Raw genomic sequence first — 10564 nt, forward strand, 5'->3', positions numbered from 1 at the left:
TTCTAATGACTTTGATGTTAGGGTTAGTGACACTAACTTGTGTCATTTGATTGGGTTGTATGAGGATATAGTAACTGAATCTGAGAAGCAAAGTGTGTTCTTACCCAAAGCATTTAGGCTGTTATTCAGAGGGCCTAGAACAAATAGGAAAACAGAGCTTGCATCTGACCTTGAGTTGATAAAGTTGTGGGATATGTATTGGGGTAGTGACACCATAGAACTTTGGGTAGAGGAAACAGACAAACCTAGTGTAGTGTTTATGTCATACTTAGCTTTGAAGGAACAAGCTGAGAGGGAGGTAATAGAACAGAGGAGACTTTATGAGGAGAGGTTAAGGAAGGAGAGGGAAGAAGAGGAGGAAAGATTGAAAAAACAGGCTGAAGAGGAGGAAAGATTGAAAAAACAAGAGGAGGAAGAAAGGGAATTGGAGCAGTTAAGGAGTTTCCTAGTGGCTATGGAGGTCCCAGTTAGGGATGCTGATGCACCTGAGGTTGTGTGTGAGTATATGAGTGAGTATATGAGGGTTTACTCCTCACAAGATTATGTTGAGGTATTTCCTGGGGATTCACAACCCCCACAGTCACAGAACCAACCATCACCACCACCTACATCTCAACCTAACAACTCACCTCCAACTGCCACCCATTCACCACCTCCCTCACCTACACCTGTCACTCCACCTAACCACCCAACACCACCTCCTTCACCTCCACCTGTCAGTCCACCTAACCACCCTACACCACCTACTTCACCTCCAATTGCCACACCTTCACAACCCCCTCACCTCCACCTCCACCACCTAGCCCTCCTACTCTTTCACCACCACTTTACTCACCTCCACACCACTCAACACCACCACCCTCAACTGAACAACAGTCAACACCACCACCCTCCACTGAACAACAGTCAACACCACCACCTGAAACTGAACAGCTTGCACCTTCACAGCCCCCCTCAACAGAACCTCCTCCAAGCAAAGAAGGACAGTCATCCAAGAAAGGTCCTTCTAGGACAAGGCCTGCTGGGTTTAGGATGTCCAAAAGCACTGCTGCTAAGTTTTGGATTCCAAGACCTAAGATGACAACTAATGTTAGGAATACTAGGTCTAGGGGGAAGGTAACTGAGAGCCAACCTGAGGTGAGTGAGGAGTCTAGTGATGAAGATTTTGAGCTGTTGGATGATGATGACAGCAGTGGGGATGACATATTTGAAACTGATTTCATAGAGGATGAAATCATGATTGATGCTGAGGATGAGACAGGTGACAAAGAGTTTGAGGATCACCTTGATGGGAGTGCAGCAACAGATAAGTTGTATGAAAATGGGATAATTTGGAGGGAAGCACCATTTGAATCAATAAAATTGCAGCCTTGGCTTATCTTCCCTAACAAAGAGGAGTTCCTACAGGTTTTGAGGGATTTCTGTATACAGGAGGGGTTTGGATTGAACATAGAGAAGGCTGATAGGAAGAGATTCACAACAACTTGCATTATGGAGTGTTGTGAATGGAGGATACATGCATAAATTATGAGTGATGATGTATCTTGGGCAATTAAGACACTTAGGGGTGAGCATACTACTTGTGGCAGACTTGAGGAGAACCCCATGGTTACGTCTAAGTGGCTTTGCAACAAGTTGGCTGATGAGGTTAGGGGGAACCCAGACATTCCAGTTGAGTCCCTACAAAAAGTCTGCATGAATAGGTATAGGTTGAGGGTGAAAAGAAGGTTGTTGTATAAGGTGAGGAGCATGGCAAGGGTGGAGCTGTATGGGGGCTTTGATGAGGCATATGGGCTGCTTCCTAGGTATGCTGAGATCATTAAGGAAACAAACCCAGGGAGTTATGCCCTCATCAGCTGGACAGGGGACACATCCCAAAGTCAGCCCAAATTTAAGAGTTGCGTCATTGCCTTCAGTGCACAGATTAAGGGCTTCATTAGGGGGTGCAGGTCCATTATTGGGATAGATGGAGCACATCTCAGTGGAGGATACAAGGGGGTTATGTTGACAGCAGTTAGCATAGATGGCAACAATGAACTTTTTGTCATTGCCTATGCTATTGTGCCAACTGAGAGCATTGACTCTTGGTGCTACTTCTTCAGCAATCTCAAACTGATATTCCAGCAAGAAGGGTGCAAGAGGACTGACTGGACCTTCATCAGTGATAGGATGAGGGTAAGTTCCTTAACTCTTTGTGTTTATTTCATTAAATTGTTTTAACTTATTTCCTTTTGGCTTTAACTTATTTGTTTTCTTATTTTCAGGGTGTTGAGTCAGCACTTTCTGATGTTTTTCCTCAGGCAGCAAGGAGAATTTGTTGCCAACATCTCTACAGCAACTGCAAGAATGAAGGCTTCAGTGGGACAGCCTTCCACAAACTATTGGACTATTTTGGACAGCAGTTGATGCTTACAACCAATATGTGTACACTAAGGCTATGGAGAAGATAGCCAAGTACAATCCCAAAGATGTTGAGTACTTGGAGAAGTGTACTGAGCAATGGAGCAGAGCATTCTTTGACAGTGGTGTTTGTTGTGATCACAGCACCACAAATTTTGTGGAATCTTTCAATGCCTGCACTAAGCCTTACAGGGACTTACCTGTGATCACCCTGCTTGAAGGTAATGATTTATTCCTTCTATCATTTCAACTTCTTTTAATCACCACCACTGAATAAACAATAATATTTTCCTTTTGGTTTTTTTCAGAAATAAGAATATGGTGCATGAAGAGGATGGGGGAAAGGTTTGATAAAGCTGTGGACATACGTCCTACTGATCTCAGAGACTATGCAAAGAGGATATTAGAAACAAGGAGTGATGAGTCAAGGTTCTGCTATGCCACATCATGTGGAGGTGGTGAGTATGAGGTTAGGGATGGCAATGTCACCTTCCCTATTACACTTACAAACTACAAGTGTGGGTGTGGGAAATGGCAAGGCTCAGGCATCCCTTGTAAACATGCTCTAAGGGTTATATTCAATCAAAGGCTTGAGCCTCCGACTTTGTATCCCCATTTTTCAAGGGGGCAGCATACAAGCTCACATATGGGGATCATATCCACCCTATGCCTGACCCCACTCAATGGCCTGACTTCAACCTCCCTCAAATTGCACCACCTGATATCAAGAGACCACCTGGCAGACCTGTGAAGCAAAGAAGGAGAGGGCCTAATGAAGCTAAGAAAGGGAAGAGGCACAACTCAGTTAGGTGCAAAAAATGCAAGGAAGTGGGCCACAACTCCAGAACCTGTGGGACTGATAATGGGAAGGGGAAAGGGTCCAAGAGAAAGGCAGATGGAGCTTCCACCAGTCAAGCAGCACCTAAGAGAGCCAAGAAGACTTCCAGGGCAGATGGAGCTTCCACCAGTGAAGCAGCACCTAAGAGAGGCAAGAAGTGATACAGTTTTGTACAGTTTTTTGGGGTTGAAATTGGGATTATAACTTTTTGTATAGCAATTGGGATTAGCACTCATTACTTATGCAAACAATATGGATTAGAATTTTTTTGTGCATTAACTTGCAAATTGGATTACAGTGCTAGAGGCCAAGAGCCCAAACTACTTTTGTAAAGCTACTATGTGCTTCACTTCAAGATTACAAATATCAATACCACAAACATGATTAGACCTACTTTAATTGTTGCTTGCATTAATTTTTGTTGTTGTTTAAGTTTCTTCCTAAGTTGCTTCACTTCTTCTCCCAACTGTGTACTTGCTGCACTATCGTCTTCTTCTTCATACACACTTCCTCTATTTTGTCCAAATGTACCTTTGCACCATTTGAAGTTGTTGCAATCATCACACTTATAGTACAGTATAGCCTGCTTGGATTTGTTGAGCTCTCTAAACTTCGAATGCTAAATCTTCTTCTACAACTACAGTAACAATTACGAACCTTATCATATGGATATTCATGAGAAGAGGATGAGCTTTTAGTATGTGAACTCATTGCTAACAAATGAGGATGCTAAACAGTCAAAAAAGCAACTACATTTATAAGATAAAACCCAACGACTAGTTTTTTAAATCTGGAAAATTAGCCGTTATGACAAAAAGGGTATTTGGTGCAATAACTTTACTGTAGGGGTATATGGTGCAATAAGTTTCAAACTTAACTCCAGTTAACGGTCGTTAACGGAAAGGGTAACTGGTGCAAAAAATTAAATGTCATGGGTATATGGTGAATTGTTGAAACATTGAGGGTATATTGTGAATTTCTTGATTTGTCAGGGGTATTTGGTGAAATAACCGATAAATTTTTCATTCTGCACACCAAATTTTTATTTTGTTCCTAAAACCTAGGAGGAATTTTCATATATACTTCTTCTTGCAAATCACCATGAAAGGAAGTATTATGGACATCCATCTGATAAACTCTGCCACTTTTTTCACAACTGTAATAGCTAGCTAGGAAAGTACGAACAGTAGTCATTTTGGAAACAAAGGCAATGTAACGCCCCGACTACTAATCAACATTATTAGGTTGACTAATGAGTTATTAGCAGCAAAATCTAGATAGTCGGTTCGTCACTATTATACTTCCCGATTTGGAAAGCATAAGTCAAACATACATTCATAAATGCTTGAACATTTTATGCCTATAAAACATAATTATATATCCATTGTTAAAAACTCAAGTTAAAACTTTGTTACTGTACATGGTCTTGACTTAAATTATAACCATAAGTGTTTATAAAAGTTTAAGTATTAAACTCATCATCACTGTTACACCATCTCATTAGCACCATCAGTACCTAAAACATAATGTCATGATTCGAGACTCATTAACATATGACTCTAACATCGTAAAAGCATTTTAAATTATTTTTTTAGAGAAAAGGGAGGAAAAAGTTAGTAAAAGTTTTTCATAAACATAAACATTTAATAATAATTATAATCTATCATGTTCATAACGATATATCTTTCATTTGGTAACTTGGCGAGTACAACAGAAGGCAAAGCCGCCAAGGATATAAATCCTCATCAGAAGGCGACATATAATGCCATAGATCATAGCAGAAGCAAAAGCCACCAAGGACATTGGTCCCCCATCAAAAGGTGGCATATAATGCCAATAGTAACAAAAGGAAGAGCCACCGAGTACATAGTCTTCCAAGAGAAGGTACTTGCACGACCCAAGATAACATGATATTTCCAAGAATTATTTTTCACTTAGAGTTACCATGTTTCATGACTTTTAAGGATATTCATAATCATCATGATATAATTTTTTTTTTCATGACATAACATCCTCATATACTTTCATAAGGTCGTCATCATTTTATAACATTATTTCATATCATAATATTCATCACAACTATTTCATATCCCATAATCCATATAACAAATAATAATACCGACGTAAACATTATCGTAAAACATATTTAGAAGAGGAATGCGGGTGTTAACAGTTGACGTTAGTTTACTTGATAGTCGGGGGAAGCTTGTAATATTCCTTCCTTTAATCTAATGAGGAGATACTTAATGAAATTTATTACTACTTTGGATTTCTCTAATATATCTTTCAGTAGTAGAATAATTGCTTATTGATGCGCTCATTAAATGGCCTATTGTAGCGGTTTCGACCGCGCAACAATTAAGGGCGTAGCAGTAGGTAATTAACATATTGCTATGATTTTTGACCGCAGCAATAGGCCAAGCTATTGTTGTGGTTCCTAACAAAAAACCGCAGCAATATGTTACACCTATTGCTACGGTATGTACCCGAAACAGCAACAATAGGTCATAATTTTAAATTTTTTAATTTTTTTTTTTTGAAAAATGTTAGATAAGAACTAACATTATGAGTGAGAAACAAAAAAATGGAGGAAGAGTCCTGACATCACAACTAGGGAAGTAAAACTTATATTAAAATGTATTTTGTGAAGGTTAATTACATCAAACTAATATAACTATATCATAATTTTCCATAATTGCAAACAATAACCAATCCTAATTAAAAAAAAGAATCAAAATTAAGAAAAACAAGAAGAAGATAAAAGAATGCAAATAAAACTAAAAGTTAAAAAAATAAGAAAATTCAGATCTGGCGCCTCCACAACCGAACTCCTCTCTCTCCTTCGATCTACTTAAACAAATCCAGATCCACTCATTTTACTAGTAAGATTGAAAGAAGAATGGCAGAAACTCATCCACATAACACCAAACTCCAAGGGAACATTCACTTGTTCGCCGAAGCTCCACCATTGTGAGGAGAGGAGTTCGATTTTGTGTTGTGCATGTACATGTTATGGTTTATGCACATACTTCCTCCGTTTCATAATAAGTGCAACATAGAGAAAGTGGGGGAATACCAAGGAATGTAGAGAGAGAAAGTTGGGACCACAATAAAGTAGAGTAATTCAAGTGATGAAACAAAAAAGTTGTGGTCCCTTCTTGTTTTTTGGTGGCATATTTGTAATAATATTGAACTTTTTTTACCATTTTGAGCTTGGTTGCACTTATTGTGACTATTCCAAATAAGGGAAATGTTGCACTTATTAAGAAACGGAGGTAGTATTATGTTTTGATGATGAAAATTAATATAATATGTTATAGTATGAAAGTATGTAACAGTTGAAAAGGGCATGAAGAAAGGAATTAATAAATGAAGACTTTGAAGAAAAGAAGAATCAAGATTGAAGTCAAGTTTATATGTTCCTTAGAATAGTTACTTTGTGTAAAAATGTAATAGGCTTGAATTAGGTGATATACTATGTGCTAAATATAGAAATATAAAATTAGTATAATTATTATTTTCTTAGAGTTAAGAAAATAAATAATTGTATTAATATTATATGTCTATATAAAAAGGAAATTAGTTTATAAAATAAGATAAAAGATTTTCATAAAAAATGTTTTAGAAAAAGAATTTTATAAAAAACGTGGTTTTAGAAAAATATTTTTACAAACGTGTTTTATGAAAATAATTTTATAAAACGAGTTTTAGAAAAGAATTTTAGTAAACAACGTAATTTGGTTTTCAAAAAGGATTTGGAAAATATTTTTTGATAAAAACAGAATTTTAGTTGAAAAGAAAATCTAATAAGAAAAACTTATCTTTTTGAGATTAAAGATAAAGATAGAAAAAGATAAAGTTTGTTTTTCTAAAAAGAGAGTTTTATCCCTTAAATTAAGGATTAAAAGATAAAGATATTTTTGAAGGATTTTCGTCCAAACCAAGTCTTATAAAAGGGATTTATAATTCACTTTTAGATCTCACGTTTTCAGAGAGAAAAATCGGAGATATTAAGAGCTGAAAACTATTTCCTTCGCACAGAGTATAGCACTGTTTGAGTCAGATTCAAGTAACGATATACGAGTGTAATTGTCTCTAATTCTTGACTAAGAAGCACACAATTGAGGATTCTTTTTCTGTAATTTCACCATTAGAGAGTGTCAACTTAGAGTTAAGTGTTGGTTGCACTACTAGGTTAGTAGTGAGGGAAATCTTATTGTATCAAGAGGTTGATTTTAGGATTAAAGAAATAAAAGAGTTTTGTTTCGTGGACGTAGATCTCAGAGGTGAGATTGAACCACGTTATATCTTGTGTTTGAGTGATTTAATATTTAGTTTTAATTTTCGCAAAAACTCAAATCAGAATTTACGATTATTCGCACAGTGCTGCACTGTGCATAACAAAGTTTTGCGAAAATCGATCAAATTTCGTCACTCAATTCAACCCCCCCTTCTTGAGTGTCACCTTGGTTCTAACAAGTGGATCAGAGCAGGCTATTCTCGTAAGACTAACATCTAGAGAATAGAAATCATGAATATGCAAGATGACTCTCGAGACAGACACTCCAAGTGTCCAATTTTCAATGGAGAAGATTACGGATGGTGGAAAGCAAGAATGAGGATCTACATTCAAGGCTCAGACTATGAGTGTTGGAGAATCATAAGAAGGCCTATACTAATCCAAGTCAAGAATGCTGAAGGAAACTTGATTGACAAGGACGAAGATGATTACAACTCAGTTGACTATGCAAAAGCCGAAAAAAACTTCAAAGCTATGAGTATTCTCCAATATGGAATTGGACCTAAGAATACTCAAGGATCTCGGCTTGTACTACAGCAAAAGAAATATGGGACAGCTGGAATTGGCCCACGAAGGTACGAATGAGGTAAAACAATCTAGAATAGATTTGCTTGTCCAACAATATGAATTGTTTGCTATGAATAAGGACGAATCTATTAAAGAGATGTTCACTAGATTTACACTAATCACTAATGAATTACGTTCTCTAGGCAAAACATATACTTCTGAAGATTTAGTGAGAAAGGTGTTAAGAAGTTTAACAAATCGATGGCTCCCAAAAATAACCGCTATTCAAGAAGCTAATTGACTAAAACTTTCACTAGAACAACTTATTGGATCATTAATGACTCATGAACTTGTCTTAGATTCTAAAACTAATGAACCAAAAAGTAAAGGTATACCTTGAGAACTGAATTGGAAATTGAAAATAGTGATAGTGATGATATATTGATTTTCTTACAAGGAGATTAAAAATTTTCCCAAAAAGAACAAAAACAACAATCTAAGAAAAGATGAAAATTTCAAAGGTAAGGCTACTACCTCTAACTTTAAGAAAAGTGCTACTAATTCTGGTTGTTTCAAGTGTGGTGAGTACGATCACAGGATAAAGGAGTGTCCCTTATGGCATGATGAAAACCTAAAGAAAGAAGGGAGCAATCCAAGAAAGAATTTAAAAAGGCTATGATAGCTGCCTGGGGAGATTCGGACTCTGACGAAGATCAGAGCGTGGCACAGTGCCACGAGGACAAATTATGTCTGAATGGTGTACAGACAACACTGAAGACAGCACTGTGCAAGGACAACTCACATCTATGCTTAATGGCTAAAAGTTCGAACCCTCTTGAAGAGGTAGAAAATAGTGAGGTAAGCCTAACTTCCTTAAAACCTTCAATTCATCTTCTTTCAAAAAGTCAACTTGTCACTCTACTTGGTAATGTAATTGATGATTGTCAAAACATGAATGATAATTTTGATATCATGAAAAAGGAAATAAAAAATTTGACCAACTAAAGATGGATTAGAGTTAGAGTATAAGGATTTATTGAAAGAAAATAAAAACATTGTTGAAAAGGATTGATGAGCAAGACATTGAGATACAAACACTAAAACACGAAAAAACAATCCTGGCTGATGACATAAAAAATCGAACAGTGCCATCCACTGTTTGTGAAACTGAAAAAACGTGTCTTGAAAAACAGATTGAAACACTAAATAACGAATTGACTGAACTTAAAAATTCAAGACAGGAATCTAGTATTGTTCCTTCAATGCTGCCTAGTGATGCTAAGTTAAGAGAAGATCTTGAAAAAGTTAAAAGAGACTTAGAGATTTCCAGAAAAAGAAGTAGTGATCTAAATACCTCAGTCGAATTCTTAGAATCACAACTTTCCATTGCTCGTAAGATGCATGACAAATGGACAAACGGAATGAATGCTCTAAACTACTTAACTAGCACCACAAACAACATGAACAAAACTGGATTAGGATACACTAATCAGCCGCACAGTGCCAGGCTCTGTGTAAGGACCTACGGAGAGACTTCCGAAAGAGAAAATACGTGGGCCTTCCTGAATATCTAATTTGCAATTTTTGTGGAAATAATGGTCATCTAATTGACGACTGCAACAAAAAGAAAAATCAAATTGCAAAGAATATCAAACGTGTTACTCAAATCTGGGTTAGGAAAGACATACTTGATGCTCAGCGTAAGAAAAAGGGACCCAAACAAATCTGGGTTCCTAAAACTAACAAGTGATTCTTTTGCAGGCAAATGTGAGAGGAAGCAGCCTATAGTATCTTGACAAAGGCTGCTCAAGACATATGACTAGTGATAAATCTCAATTCCTCTCACTAGTAGCCTACCATGGAGGGTGTGTTATATTTGGCACTAATAAAAAAGGATAAATTGGTATTTGAAATGTCGGCAAATCTTTAACACACTCCATAGAGAATGTGATGGTGGTAAGTGGTTTGAAAAGTAATTATGTGATCAAGGTAATTATGTTGAATGTCATGCATGAACCTTTTACAAGATAACTCGTGGCTTTGGGATTAATTTCTGGAAATTAGTTGAGTATTATGCCTATTGTCCTCCTTTAAATATGTTAATTAGAGTGTTATTGATGCATGTCTTGGTGAAGCTTTGTGAGTAAAGGTCCACTTGATATAAAAGGACTCGTAATGGTCTAATGATGCTGTCCTAATGTCATGATCCTAAGTTGCCGAACTAATAAGCTATATGATCCTAAGTTGCCGAATTTTTGAGCTATGAAATGCAAATTCTTTCTCCTATAGCAAGCTTGCACCCAATATTCTGATTTTCTATTCATGAATTTGACATTTGTGCCTCATCATTTTTTCCTTTCATATTCACCTTATCTTCATTTCCCTATTATTATCCTTCTTTTCTTCACACATTCATCCAAAGTTCAACAAGTGCTTTTAATCTTGATTCATGGTATATGGAGCATAGACATATTGATAAGATGGTGAAAGAAGAAGACGCATTAGTTAAGGGGGAACAT

General features: G+C 36.8%; 1 protein-coding gene across 1 annotated transcript; it reads left to right on the forward strand.

Moving 5' to 3' along the window:
- The first annotated feature begins 1527 nt into the window (after positions 1 to 1527).
- LOC104883618 (uncharacterized) lies at positions 1528 to 3399 on the forward strand. The gene is made up of 5 exons (XM_057391188.1): positions 1528 to 2175; positions 2265 to 2358; positions 2400 to 2621; positions 2709 to 2869; positions 3025 to 3399. Exons 1-5 carry the CDS (start codon positions 1528 to 1530, stop codon positions 3397 to 3399), a joined length of 1500 nt encoding a protein of 499 aa, XP_057247171.1.
- The last annotated feature ends 7165 nt before the right edge of the window (positions 3400 to 10564 follow it).

Source organism: Beta vulgaris, chromosome 1 (assembly GCF_026745355.1).
Source record: "Beta vulgaris subsp. vulgaris cultivar EL10 chromosome 1, EL10.2, whole genome shotgun sequence".
Classification (NCBI taxonomy): Eukaryota; Viridiplantae; Streptophyta; class Magnoliopsida; order Caryophyllales; family Amaranthaceae; genus Beta; species Beta vulgaris.